The sequence below is a fragment of the Nicotiana tomentosiformis genome, chromosome 2 (assembly GCF_000390325.3).
Source record: "Nicotiana tomentosiformis chromosome 2, ASM39032v3, whole genome shotgun sequence".
Taxonomy (NCBI): Eukaryota; Viridiplantae; Streptophyta; class Magnoliopsida; order Solanales; family Solanaceae; genus Nicotiana; species Nicotiana tomentosiformis.
Genome location: NC_090813.1, coordinates 87,086,895 through 87,101,871, shown reverse-complemented (window position 1 = coordinate 87,101,871; position 14,977 = coordinate 87,086,895). Strand labels below are relative to the sequence as shown.

Sequence of the window (14,977 nt, the reverse complement as noted above, 5' to 3'; positions counted from 1 at the left end):
TAAGTATCTTCCAAGTGTTATTTTGTCCGTGTTTTGATTCGATAAAACCTTGCTAGTATATGCATTAATTAATCATGGTTTAGTAGTGAAATATATATTAAAATATGTGTTGATGGGTTAATATAAACATCGGATGCATTTAAGTATAGATAGTTTGTGACTCTCAAACAATTTTATATTGTCTAGACTCCATTTATGAGAATACACTGAGTTTGTTATAAGCAAGAATCGATTGATTATAACAATGCAAAATTTGACTTCCCTATTGTACTCCGCTATGAATGTTGCTAATGGACTAGAACTACAACTTAGACCAATTGCACCTTTAGCCTCCGAAAAATTTCATCACCACTGTAATAGAATCAAGTTAAATGTGCATTCACGATTGAGGGAGAGCTAATGAGGACTGGGCAAGGAAAAGGCTTGACAATTTTGTAAGCTAACAAACTTCAGAAGAAAGGAATATATATGACATATTAATTAGGCAAATCTCACATATAACAAAAAGAGGAGAAAGTAAAGTGATAGAAAAAACAAAACACGAGTTCATATGGTACATGCCCTTTTGGATTAAATGTGACGTAACAAACAGACAAATTCGTACACGTCATAAATTTGGACTGCAAGAAGAACCGAGTTAAGGTTCGGAGCCAGAATAGATCTCTTCTACCCTAATCCCTAAAATGTTTAATACTACTAGATTACAGGGAGGAGAGATTGGATCAACCCTCAGTTTTCCAGTCACAAAGGAAAGACGTGGAGCTGGAGCTAGTAATGGTTGCCCCGCCAGTAGAAGATAAGGAAATGAGAAATAATTGTGTACGCATGTGAAATCTTGTTCACAGTGAAACAGATAACGAGAAGGAAATAAAAGAAAGAAGAAAGAAGGAAGAAGAATAACGATGGTGGAAGAAAAAACAATCAGTAATTGTTTGTTCCCAAAATCCAACTATATTAAAATACCCAATGACACAATGTTTTAAGGAAGATGAGAAGAGTACACAGCAGCAGCATTATCAGTTACAGATTCTCAATTAATTGCGAATGATTCAAATGAAGCTGGGACACACAGGTCCCCTAGAAAGCCCAAGGCGCACTTCCATGCCATGATACGTGTCAACTGGACGAAAACTTTCAGAATCCTTGGGATCTGTAAGAAGCATCAAGAAACACGTATTAAGTTGATATCTCGAGTATGTCTATTTAATATTTATACAGACTTTTTACTTTAAAACACACTCAAAGTCGAGACCAACTGATGGTATCCAACATCATCCCTCCCTCACCAACATCTCGAAGTATCTCCGAGAATTCCACACAAAGCTGAACAGGAGCAGAACCTTACTACCAGTACTCAATTAGCACAAGAAACATAAGGAGAATAACAACCCAAAACTAAAGCTAAGGCCTTACATGGCTAGAGGAAACTGGTATTCTTATTCACTGACGAACTTAGTTAAACCAATGGAAATGTTTCCTGTACGTTTAGCATCAACAAGATCCAGCAAGTGGGATGAAATATTTGACACAAGTTCACACATCATGTACAATAAAATCAATTTTGATCCAATCTGATGCCACATAATACGACTTAAGCAGTAGATCAGGGTCTAATCAGGCTGAGCAGATTGTCTAGTTTCTACTTTACCAAAAAATCGGATGGAAAAGTACCAGAGAAGCAAGTTTTACCTTGGATTAATTCCAAGAATAATGACAAACGAATTTCTCCAGATGTTCCAAAGACAATCACAAAAGAGAATTACCACTCCATCTATTCAATTTTACATGACTCTCTTTCCTTTTTAGTCCAATTTGAAAAGATTGACACTTTCTAACTCCTTAACACTCTAATGTTGCTCCTAATGACATACTCTTATGGAAATGATAGTGCATGTAAAAGACCACATTATTTGAAGGTAATTTCAGAATGCTATATGTATTTACTCATCTGTCAAAGGTTTTTCTTTCTCAACAGGGGCGGATGTACAAGGGTGGAAGCGGTGTCTTCGCCAGGAATAATATTAAATGTTTATACTAATATTATGTAAAAATAAAGCAATGTATAATAATGGCACCGCTTATTCCTAGCAAAAAGTACTTTTTGATCCACTGATCAAGCTCATATTTGGGCTTGTAAAGGTTGTTGGTTCAAGGCTGGACCTATACATTCTATTTTTTGAACATCTTTGAGCGAGCATTTTTGTTAAAAATTTAAGGCTAAAAAGAATTGAACTTACACTTCCCTTTGCAATAATATTCAATTAAACCATTGGGCCAAGGCTTTCAACTTATGGAAAAATAATATTAGATAATAGTTATTTATATATTATTATTTATGTAAATACGACACCGCTTACAAAAAATTTTGTGTACGCCCCTGTTTCTCAAAATATATCCAAACACTGTCATATAAAATGAAGCAAAGGGAGAATATCCATAAAATAATGCCGGTTTAAACTTGCCCAAATAAACTGAAACATTTTTACTAGACCTTAGAGCTGTGTCAATAAGAAATTTTGCTCCAGTGTCTTATGAGTTTATTTGTTTTAACGACTCCAGTGTTATAGGTCAATAGCAACCAGATGAATGGCAGATCAACTAAAGGCATTTCCCAATGAAGAGCATAGTCAACATGCAGTGATTTTACTTTTTATTTAATAAAAAGCAGCAAAACCATAACCAGAAAGTATAGCATTAGATTCTAATACCATTCAGGTAGTCCTCAAAAGCAAAGTCTTCCAAACCCCCGGTTAGGGCTTCTAAACCCACCATTGAAGATGGTATTGCGCCCGGTGGCCTCTGAAATCTGCAAATTTTGAGAAGGAAAAGAGATTCAGAACAAAGAAAGACCTAAAACTTCTGCTGTCAAACAGATTCCCCCCTGCATGTGTATAATGTTCTGAAACCCAGAAAGCCAGTAAAGTTTGAACAGTTGGCATAAAAATATAGGAATTTACATAGAAAACCTGCTGGTGAGCTTTCTTTATCTAGTCTAAAAGAAATATTATTCTCAGAAATGGTACTTGCAAGATGAAATTGAAGGCCTTTGTCAAAGCCTTCTTCGTTTATAAATGATGTAAGTTTTCAATTGCAAATTCTAAGCCTAATGTTCCCACTTTTAGCCCTTATTTTACCACCTTTCTTGTCAATGTTCCCATTTATCAAAACTAATGGGGGTTTTTTGGTTGAACAACTTACCCTATTCCAGTTTGGCAACTAAATTAACATATTCTTTAATTTGAAAATACGAACCTCCCTGTCTTACTGTGTCAATGCTGAATACAATTTGACCAAATTCTCAATCAAGATCAATCCTATATCTTTTTGGAAGTTGTGAAAGGTGTTGAGATTGACAAGGACGCTGGACATGATTGTGTGAAGGAGAGGATTGCAAGCAAGAGGAGCAAAGTGGAGAGAATAGAGTAACAGAGAGGGTTAGGGTTGAGGGGCCTGAGAGTTAAGAGTAGTGCTCGTATGTGTAGCTTAAGGGTCAGGTAGACACACCTGGAGATTGAAGATAGCCTATCATTTTTCTTTTTTGGCCATACAATTGTTTATGTAAATTATATGAGTGATCGAGTGTAAGTTCAAAACAAACTGAGCTTCTTGCCGTAAGTCACAGGCATTTAACTATGGTGATAATGGAGGCTACTAGTCTTACCAATACCATTAGACCAGAGATGTGGTCTTTGGTATCACTTAAACTAGAACAGAATAAGTCCATTTAGTTCTGCTATATTGAAGGAGAGGTATCAGTAAGTCACCTTCCTTTCTCGTTTTAACAACTATCAAGATAACAGTTAAGTATGATACTTGACATTTTAGTTCCACCCACATAAAAGTGATAAAACCTTAGTGCATATTCACGATGATGGATGCACTACACCTCTACAAAATGTGGAGAAAATAAAAAAGGCATGCCTCTTATATCGTTTTTTTGTTTTTTTGAGAAGGTAATGCCTCTTCTATCCATCTTGGGGAGGGCTTGAAGCTGATATAAACATCAGAAACATAAGGAATATGATATCAGCTAGAAGTAGGAACGGACAATTAACGCTTGTAAGAACACACCCAGCTCACTCTCGCTTAATTCAGACAGCCTTCCCCACCTATACAAAGGGAGAGAGCTCCTAACTAAGTATATCTCAAATCAACTTAACAAGTGGTTTCAGTTTAATTGGACTAAGCCCTGAAATCCAAAGAAGAAAAGGAAAAATGAGTCACAGGCCATGACCCACGAGCATAAAAGCCCATCAAATTTACCCAATCTAAACAAAAAAGTTGTGATTGAGGCATAGTAGTTGTTGATAAAACAATAAGTTGAGAACTTTATTGGAAAATCAATCAACCAACTACATCTATATCCGTATTAAATTAGCCTCTATTCAAGTCCATTTCCACTTCTACAATAGTAAAACTGAAAATAAGAATAAAACCCTAGCGAGCACAAAAAAGGGGTGCTTCTGCAACTCAAAACCCTTCATTCACCAGAGGATTTACACCAAAACAATACTACAGCTAGAGTCTATTAATCCATTAAAAAATTTAACAAGTAAGAAACACCAACCTGGAAAGAATTTGGCGATCGAGCTCTAACTTCATAGGTAAAGCCGACCCGTAAGTGTTAGCAAGTACCTTCCTCTTCATCTCCTCCTGCCTAACCTTCGTCTGCTCTCAAAAAAAGGAAATTAAATAATCAGAATATCAAGCAGAGGAAACATATGAATAGGCAAAAGAACATAATAGTGTGGAGAAGGGATAATACAGAGTGATAAGCAGACTCAAGAGGATGAGATCCGACGATGTCGCTCTTAACACCCTGAAGACCGAATCGAAACGCATCATTTCTCACTCCCCCGATTTCGTGTGCTATTGTCTTTGAAGCTTCCATTGCTCTCTTCTTTTTCTTCTTCTGGCTCTGTATAACTATTTCAGAGGAAACAAATCTTTCTGAACAAGAAAAGAAGGGGCAGAACTGGGTTTATGAATTTTGTAGCTGGGCCTCTTCTTGTTATGGACCTATGGTGTATCTGGGCCTAACATGATCTCCGAGAGTGGATTAGCGGCCGTACCATATATTTGTGCCACATTTTAACCTGTACCATATTTTTAAAAATTATTAATTTGGTAGCAATCTCACAAAAAATCCGTAATATTATGACAATTATACCCCTGACAAAAGATATAAAACGATCTCCTCCTATCCTCTCATCAACTTTATAAAAAAATCAGAAACTTGTCCAAATTTATCTTCAAAATCACACTTGCATGAAATTGTTCAACTTGAAGCTAAAACTTCATCTAATGTAGCATGAAGTTGTTTCATGTTGAAACAAACTTCATGCTGATATAGCATGAAGTTGTTTCACATTGAAGCTAAAACTTCATGCTAATGCATGCTGAAGTTATTTATCCTGCAGTCTACCGTTTTGTCATGAATTTTATCTGAAACTTCAGTCTAAACATGCTGAAGTTATTTAGTTCATTTGCTAAAACTTCAGACTAAACATGCTTAAGTTATTTAGTTCATTTACTAAAATTTCAGACTAAACATGCTTAAGTTATTTAGTTAATTTGCTAAAACTTCAGACTAAACATGCTTAAGTTATTTAGTTCATTTGCTAAAACTTCAGACTAAACATGCTTAAGTTTTTTAGTTCATTTTCTAAAACTTCAGACTAAACATGCTTAAGTTTTTTAGTTCATTTGCTAAAACTTTAGACTAAACATGCTTAAGTTTTTATTTTGTAGTATGTAATTTTCTAATGAGTTTTTGCTAATGCATGCTGACGTTATTTAGTTCATTTGTTAAAATTTCAGACAAAACATGCTGAAATTATTTAGTTCATTTGCTAAAACTTCAGACTAAATATGGGTGAAGCTTTTTTAGTTCATTTACTAAACCTTCAGACTAAACATGCTTAAGTTTTTGTCTTGCAGTATGTAATTTTCTAAAGAGTTTTTGCTAATGCATGCTGAAGTTATTTAGTTCATTTGCTAAAATTTCATACCAAAATATGCTGAAGTTTTGTAACGCAGTCGACAGTTTTGTCCTGAGTTTTATCCGAATTTTCAGTTTAAACAAACTGAAGTTTTTTAGTTTATTTGCTAAAATATCAGCCTAAATATGCATAAGTTTTTGTCCTGCAGTTTGTTAATATTCTTTTATTAAAGAAGGGCAAAATCGTTTTTTAAAAATAATTTTAACAAAAAAAATGGGTACGGATGCAAACGGAAAAATAAAACGGGTATAAGTTAAAAAAGGAGCGACCAAATAGAGCTCCCCATGCAATTTTTACTCTCCAAAATGGCATAAATGGATCTCTGGATTTTGGAGACTTTTAAGGGACTTTTACAGAAATAGCCGCCAATATTCATTATTTATTTTTCTAACTATATATATATAGATTATAAATTAATTATATATAATTATACATATATAATACATAAATTATGCATATATTATACCTCTACTGGCTATTTTTAGTTTAAGTAGTTGGGTGGACGGTTTTTGGGTTAATTCTTCAACTTTTAAGCGTGAAAGACTGAAAGTAGCATGGGCTAGCCAGTTTTTGGACGGGTAACTGAAAAATAGACAACGTTTACAAAGTCAATAAAAAATAATCACTATTTTATGCGGAGATAAAATTTGAAAAAAAATGACTCTAGCTTAAACACGAAAAGTTCAGTATAACATACTAGATTATGGAGCTCATACGTATAAACTTTCAATATATTATGTTGGAACTTCACATATGTAAAAAATTCGAACTCCAACATATTATGCTGGAATGTTTTCCGATTTTTAAGAGTATTTTTTATTAGATTTTATCATTACATGAAAAAGTGATTAAATTTCGATCATTTTTTAAATTGTGACTATTTTTCAATTACCAGTTGTAAATTAGATTATTTCTTTCCCCCTTTTAGTTACCAACTTGCTTGCAATTGTCTAGTTCTGGCATGCTACATAAATACCAGCGTATGATTATCACTGCCAGATACATATTTCATAGTAATAATTTCCAAATGTGAAAGTAACTCTCGGGTTCGAGCATGTGAATGACAAAAATTCTAATAGCTCGAAGTATAGACGAATAGGCTACACATTAAACAAAAGTGTTTAATTTTCCTTCTGATTTTAAATTTTGCTCCGCTTTTAACTAGATCTTTTTGCTTCTTTCATTTAATTGTTATTTATGTTGCTAAAAAGTAAGATTCTGGATCTGAAACTTTTAGACCACGAAATAATTTATTGCTAATTGGAAAAAAGAATAACATGATCAGCTCGAAGTGTTACTGTATAGTAACCCAAGAATAGAAATATCAAGTTATTCATATGTAGAAAATGATGTGGTTGAGAATAATAGGAATTTCATTTTAGTTGGTATAAATGCAGAAAAAGAACGAATTCCTAAACAATACCTGTCAATTAGTTGATTCGAACCAATATTGAACCATGCCAATTAAATCTTGTTAATTACTACATCTTTACTGTAAGTTCTTAGACAAATACTTATATGGACTATCATAAACATAAAAAAGTCAGATTTGACAAAACTTCCAATTTAAGGCATATCTGCTTTCTATGACATGTTTAAGAACTAATGCCCGATTACCACCTTATTATACACATCTGAATTTGAAATTACAAGAAATTTGATTCCAAATTTTTATCTCGACCCAATCTAAGACTAGGTTCTACCCTTGAACTCCTAGGAAAATTGAAATTATAGGAGGGGGAAGGTATACACGGGGAGAGGATTGGGAAGGAATTAAGGGACTTGGCGAAATGCCCTGTGGTGAAGCTTGACTAATTCCCCTTGGACTGCAAAGCATACAAGGAAGCTAGTGATGGCAAAATGGTAAAAAAGAAGAAGTTATCTACCTATATTAATCATTAAAAATGGATTGGATAATAGATTTTTTAGAAACGGGTCAAATATAGATAAGAACCATATTATCCATATAGAAAATGGATAACCAATGGATAACTAATAAGTTTAACTTTTACATTTGTAAAGATTCAAATTAGGGGTTCCTCAAGTTTGAGAGATTATGAATTCTCCCATAAGTGATCATATTCAAGAAATCATGGATAATATGGATATCCATATTATCCGCCGGTTAACCCGTTTTTTAACCGTATAAAATATGAGTGGGGCCGGATAATTTATCCGTTTTGACATTACCCGTTTTTCACCCGTCCATTTCGTTTGCGATCCCTAATAGAAGCATACTTGATGAACGCACTAATTTGGATCTTGCAATTGAGTATGAATTTTATTGGTGATAAAATTAGCTCATAAAAGTATAATTTGCTATTTATCAATTAGTTCATTTTGACTCGCCAAGTTTTATCTATATATCTAAGTGTTAGTTAGTTAGTGCTAAGAATGTGACACAAATTGACCCATGAACCTTATCAATATTTCCTTTTTTGTTTGATATGTTGCACTTAGCTATAATAAAAAGAGAGATACTAGTTTTTTTTTTTTAATTCAACAAATTATAATAAAACAAACAAAATAAAATTTAGTAAGACTTCGACATATTGGGTTATGACCAATTTTTTTAATCTATCTTGGCACAGCTCATCGCAAATTAAGTAATCTTTGGGTGAATTATTGATATTAACTAAGTTCATTTTGACATGTCCAAATTCAACTCACTTGCTTTTTTAACACCCATGGGCTAGCCATACATTCCTTTAGCACCATACCAGATTTTCTCCTAGTATTTAGTGTGATCCGATTAGATTCAAGGTTGCAGCTATATGTCATGTCAATTAATGATCATTATCTTAAATGGACCTAAATAGCGCCAAGTGGAAACATAAGATTTCCTCCCTTCGTTTCAGTTTATTTATTTTTTACTCGGTTTTAAAAAAAATGATAACTTTTTTAATTTGTAAATAATTTAATTTTTATTTTATCCTCAATTACAAGTTTAATTATTACATGTTTTAGACCATAAACACGTCAATTCTTTCTTTCTTTTTAAATTTTTGTGTTTGATTAAATATGCTTACATAAAATTAAAACAAAGGGAGTATTAGTGGATTCAAATATTAATATGATCGAGGGGTTGTTGATTGATTGAATGATCGGTTGTTTGGTCAATCTTCTAAAATCAACTTATTTTGAAAAGTATTTTTCTCAAAAATACTTTTAAAAAAAATGCTTTTGGTGAGAAGCAATTTGTGTTTGACTAATTAATTTGAAAAATACTTGAGCAATAATTAGTGTTTGGCCAAACTTTTAAAAACTGCTTCTAAGTGTATTTTTCTCAAAAGTGCTTCTCAGAAAAATGCTTTCGGAGAGAAGCTATTTTTTTCTGCTTCTCAAAAACTGTTTCTGCTTCTGCTCAAAAGCATTTTTTTCCTTCTAAAAGCTTTGCCAAACACCTCAATTTTTAAAAAATAACATTTTTGACAAAAAAAGCGTTTTTGGCCCTACCGGAGTTTCTACACCACCGTTTTCTAGCTTCCGATCCCCAGCTACAGTTTCTTCAGTACCCAAAATCATCCTGAATCCCTATTTTCAGCCTTCTCCTCGCATTATATGACACGAACATACTGAACAAGCACCAACATGTCTTAATTCACCAAGCACAAGAACGGAGATATTTGCAATTGAAACTGAAATATAAATAAAAAAAACTTAGTAGTTGTCGAATTAATCTTGTAGTAAAAGTATAGTTGGGTTTCGTGCTTCTCTAGCTAAGATATGGGCGTACAACTCATCTGTATCTGCAGTGAACTAAAAGATATCTCTAAGTCTGGCCTAAGACATTTTAAATTCATCTCTGAAACCTAAAGCTATACATATAGGAGCATAAAATAATACTAGTATGATTTGACTTGAGTAAATATGCACGGAACTCGTTTAGAATAACCATTTAACTACTCATGATGGCTAACCTAAGCTCCAACGTCAATATTTTATGGCCATATTCGGTCAAACTTTGCAGAGAAAAATATTCTACAAAATCCAGAATCGATTAAACTAATTAAACAAATCTCGCCTGTCCCATCTGATCTGCTTTCTGAACCATGCCTCGACCTTCAAAGCTACCCACGAATTAAATCAACGTAACGATCCCATGCTGCATCCACTAGTTGATATTTAAATTTATAGCAAGCCTCACCGCCGTAATTAGGGTAGTGAGATTACAAAGCTAGTGACCCTCTTTGTAAGTATAAATGAGGACAAATTAAAGAAGTTAGAAGGGAAAAAAAAGATGTCTAAGGTTTGAACTTGTGAGCTAGCAAGAAAAAGGATACCAGTTAGTTTTCGTGAAAAAGAAAATATGAAATATTAATCTTTACTAATTCTCGTGTCTCAATTGTAATTAAGTTGGATCCAGGAACACAATATAAAGAGAATGGAGATTTGTCTCTTTTATTTCGCATGTAATTAGAAGTTCTCATTGAACGCGTAGGGATTTGGCTTAACTAGTCCATTAAGATTTGTAATTTTTTTTTATTTCAACTAAGTAACCACCTTAAGGTGTGTTGGTACATGAACAAATTCCCTCATTGGTAGCTTAAAAGATTGGGAGCTTAGATATAAAATGTAAGAATCTCTTAATGGTCTGACACCTTTTGGAGAAACTTATGTGTGCTTGACTTAATGCGGACAATCACACCAAACGAAAAGTATCTTTGAGTTAGTTTAGCCCAACACCGATTGGTTTAGCCAAACAAATGGTACTAGAACTCAGGTTCGGCAGGACAAGTATGACGATGGTAGAGTGATGGCGTGAGACTCGATTTACTTTTCCTTACGAGCTCAGACGCACACAAACAAAAAGAAGCTAGTCAGAGACACACACAGATCGTGGTGGTGGGCGTCAGAGACACACACATATCGTAGCAGGGGGCCATTTGGAGCTTACATATAAGGTATATGGATCTCTTAATGATGTGAGTTATTTTGAGAAAAATTGTACGGACTTGACAAAACGTACAATATTACATTGTGATAAGAGTATCTTTGGATTGATTTAGTCCAACAATGTTATTTTAAGTTTTTAACCCCTTAGCCTTCTAGCTTATATAGCATCACATAAATCGTCTCATCAGTACTACTAACTGCCAAATCCTATACCTTTCTTTTAATGTTGGTTGCTGGGGCAATAAGAATACTGTTACTACGCAAATTTTATTATTTGTGACTAACGGAAATGAATACAGTACCTTTTACCGAGGGAAGAAAAAGGAAACTAAAGCTTCTCCTGTCTAAACGTTTCTTCTGTTGCTTGTTTCTCTTATTATCTTTAATTAATAATAACTGTAGATATATATTTCCTTTTGCATTCCCGAGTTATTCTTTTTTTATTTGTCTTTTCTTTCCCGGATTTAAGCTAGATATCAAAACTAGGTACTGAATCTTTTCTTTTCTAGCAGCGTATTTGAAGAGAGATATCATTAACTAAATTATTAAAATATAGAACTCCAGCTATTATTTGAAAAAAAAAGTTGTTTTAAATTAAATGTAGGAGTACTTGTAGTACTCATTACCTTTTTTTTGTGGTTAAGTGTAGTACTCATTACATTTCTCCCTTAATTTGACTCAAGAAGTGAAATGATTAATTAAATAAGGGTAATTTACATCATGGTATCTGTGACTCATGGTCTCCATCAGAGAACATAAGTCTGACCAGCTGACTTAACATAGTTAATAAAACCTTTAGGAATAACCTCAAAAACGTCAAGTTAAACTCCATATTTCTCTTTCTTTCTCACAAAATCTAAAAGAATGCATTTCTTATGGCGAATGAGACTCATCCGAAGCAACCAATTTGAGTTCAAGGTACGTATGTATGAACCTCATATTCTTTCAAGATTTCTACTTTCTGCTTTAGGTGGATCTAATTAAGAGCACAATTCTAAAGTGTAGCTTTGGACACATGCATGTTTTTACGTTATAGACGAGGGATATGTTTGATCTCTGTGAAATACTACTGTCTTTTGGTGTAGAGATGGAGTACTTAAAATGATAAAAAGTTGCATATCATTTTTGTCCGATTTAGACATTATATATATACGTTTACTTGAAAAATATACATGTCTGTAATTTTAAATTTTTGAATGTTGTTTACTGCTTTATTATGCTCTTTTAAGTTTTAACTACTCGCGTGTTTGTGATCATGAATAGTTAAAAAAAAATAAAAATAAAAATTAGGTTTCCTCCTTTGTCTTCTAGAGAGTAAGGTGTAATAATGAAGAAATATCCCTGACCGTAGTCCGAAAACAAAATTAAAGCTGCTTAAGATCGAGTACTTGAGACTTGAGTTCCATTACCTCTATCTGTTGTCTTCTAGCTATACTACCCTGTGAAACTAATTACTGTAATTTTGTAAAAGAGAATTAATACATTTTTATATTTTGAAATAATTTATGTTAAAACTTTATTTTACTCTTAACTAGAAGTTTTTACGTAACACAAAGTTTTTGATCTTAGTTACTTCTTTCCGCACAATCTTCTTTTCTTGAAAAGTTTCTTTAGAATCTAATCCTTTCATCCCATTTTATATGGCTTGTTTTGATTGAGCATTGAGTTTAAGAAAAAAAATAATTCCCGTCTAAAACAAGTTATAGACATTTGTTTGACTACAAATCATCTCACTAAAGAAAAAATGAGAATTTTAAAATTAAATTATTTTTAAATATAAAAAGGTAACATTCTTACGGACAAACTATAAAAGAAAGTGTGTCATACAACATAAAAAGATGAGTACCATTCAATATTCAAAATGGGAAATTTTTTTTAATTAATATATGCATGTCATCGAGCTAGACTAATTAGAAGAAGGGAAAATACCAGCTATATTCATTTATAGGTAGCTTATTACAAAAATTGGTCAATTCATAAAATATTACTAATATTAGTCGCCAATTAGCTATTTGTCGCCAAAAATATTAAATTTTTGCTTTCTTTTGAGTGGGTGTTATTAGAATAGATTGGGTACATCTTAAAGAGCTTGAATCTCAGTTTTGGGGCGATTTGATGGAGTTTTGAGGTGATTTAAATTGAAAATTTGAAGTAAAAGATGAACATGAAAAAAATAATACGTGTATCACACTGTATAGCATATATGTATCAAATGTGTATTACATGTATATCCATGTATACCAGCGTGTGAGATACATGCATGATACATGTTTGATACAGGTGTCGTAGAAGAATTTTTTGAACTCGATTTTAACTACCAATTTTGATACCAAATCAGTCCAAATCACCCCCAATTTTCCTTAAATTTTGTATATTGACTCATCTATATGTTTTCAATGAATCTCAACCCTACTCATTGAAAAAAGTCCTTTTTGCTTAGATTTTTGGAATCTTATATATATAATTTTTTGTATTTTATCACTTTATTTGCTACCTTATCCGTGAAATTTCTTTTTCGTCTTGCATCTAATGTTGCTAATCATGCTTGAAAATATGGAAGAAGATCTGTGTATGATTCTTGGAGAGAAAGAACCTTATTTCTTTGAGTTTTTAATTTTTATATGTGTTTAGTTAGTTTTGGTAAGTCTATGGTTAATGGCTAGAAGTTGATATTTAAGTTAGGAATTTTTTGAGACATTTCTCTAAGATTCCCTTAGAAAAAAGCTATAGATTCCCTTAGAAGAAAGCTATAAGAGTATATATTATTGTAGGCCAACTTAACCTGAAAGTGTTAAAAAAGTTATATATCGTGTGTTAAACACTTGTTAGTTTACATCACAACCCTATCAGCCTTTGATATCATGAGAACACAGAGAAAGGACTCATTCATTCCTCACATAATTAGTTGGAGAAAGGAAATAAAAAAAGTTGAGCACCCAGATTCTATTGGTGGTAAAATAAATTTAAAAAATAGTTATTCATTCGTATTATCCACGAAAAAAATGAATTGGATAACGAACATTTTAAAAATAGGTTAACTATGAATAAGATCTATATTATTCACTTAAGAAATGGATAATCAACGAGTTTAACTTTTATATTTGCAAAGACTCAAATTGGAGGTTCCTCAAGTTTGGTAGACTAGGAATTCTTCCCAAAAGTAATCATATTCAAGAAGCCATAAATAATACGGATATCTATATTATCCACGAGTTAACCCATTTTCTATCCATATTAAATATGGATCGGGTCGGATATTTTATTTGTTTTTACACTATCCATTTTGACTTGTCCATATCCAATCCGACTTGCCCGTTGGCCACCCTACCCAGATCCAAAAAAAAAAAAACTTTATAGCTTGTGGTTTTGAGAGAAAATATTTTTGTAGTCTTAAATAATATTTTCCATTATCTATTTCGGCAAAAGATTTTTTTTTTTTATTTTCCATTATCTATTTCGGCAAAAGATTAAAGTTTTATACATAAGTGTAAATTTCTACATCTAGTGTTAGTTTAACTAGTTGAAAGTTGAAACATGTCACATACATATTCTGGAGGTTATTGATTCATGTTTAATAATGATAATTACTTGTGGTTAGTTTTGAAAGTATTACCTAATAAAACTCTTTATACAACAAGTGCAAAACTACATCCAATTCAAAATTGGTGCACATAGTTATATATCTGCTAGTCAAAGAAACTGCACCCAGATTTAAGCCAACCAAATGATTTGCATTAAAAGTTTCTGTCTAGTTAACTGGGAGACAGTCAATGATCTCCCATCAAAGTTTTACACGAGTTTCAGTGAACTGCGTAGCATTTTGACATACTACTAAACACATAGTACGTTCAGTTGACATGCTCATAATGTCAGTGCTGACAGATATACAGTAGGACAAGAAGGAAGGGTGTCCCTCAATATGAGTAATCGAATAGCTTTGATTTAGTTTGATACCCTCTCCTTCACAAGTTAGAAATTCAATTTTAAAAGCAATTACTCCCAGAAGTTCTAACAATAGTTAAATCAAAAAGGAATTCAACTTCTATACGTGGATAGTGTAAAGAAATTTTATACTATTT

General features: G+C 32.7%; 1 protein-coding gene across 1 annotated transcript; it reads right to left on the bottom strand.

The window, feature by feature from the left end:
• Nucleotides 1-928: 928 nt before the first annotated feature.
• LOC104113004 (cyclin-B1-2-like) lies at nucleotides 929-4,980 on the bottom strand. Its single transcript, XM_009623068.4, has 4 exons — nucleotides 4,766-4,980; nucleotides 4,568-4,668; nucleotides 2,709-2,806; nucleotides 929-1,150 (listed from the first exon to the last, which is right to left on the bottom strand). Exons 1-4 carry the CDS (start codon nucleotides 4,889-4,891, stop codon nucleotides 1,050-1,052), a joined length of 426 nt encoding a protein of 141 aa, XP_009621363.1. The 5' UTR covers nucleotides 4,892-4,980; the 3' UTR covers nucleotides 929-1,049.
• Between the last annotated feature and the right edge of the window lie 9,997 nt (nucleotides 4,981-14,977).

Bases quoted from the DNA above. Each gene is read 5' to 3' on its own strand.
- LOC104113004 (XM_009623068.4), bottom strand. From the start codon at position 4,891: ATGGAAGCTTCAAAGACAATAGCACACGAAATCGGGGGAGTGAGAAAT. The intron at 4,669-4,765 runs GTATTATCCCTT...TTTTGAGAGCAG, and splicing joins TTGAGTCTGCTTATCACTCT to ACGAAGGTTAGGCAGGAGGA. The intron at 2,807-4,567 runs GTTGGTGTTTCT...CAAAATTTGCAG, and splicing joins GATCGCCAAATTCTTTCCAG to ATTTCAGAGGCCACCGGGCG.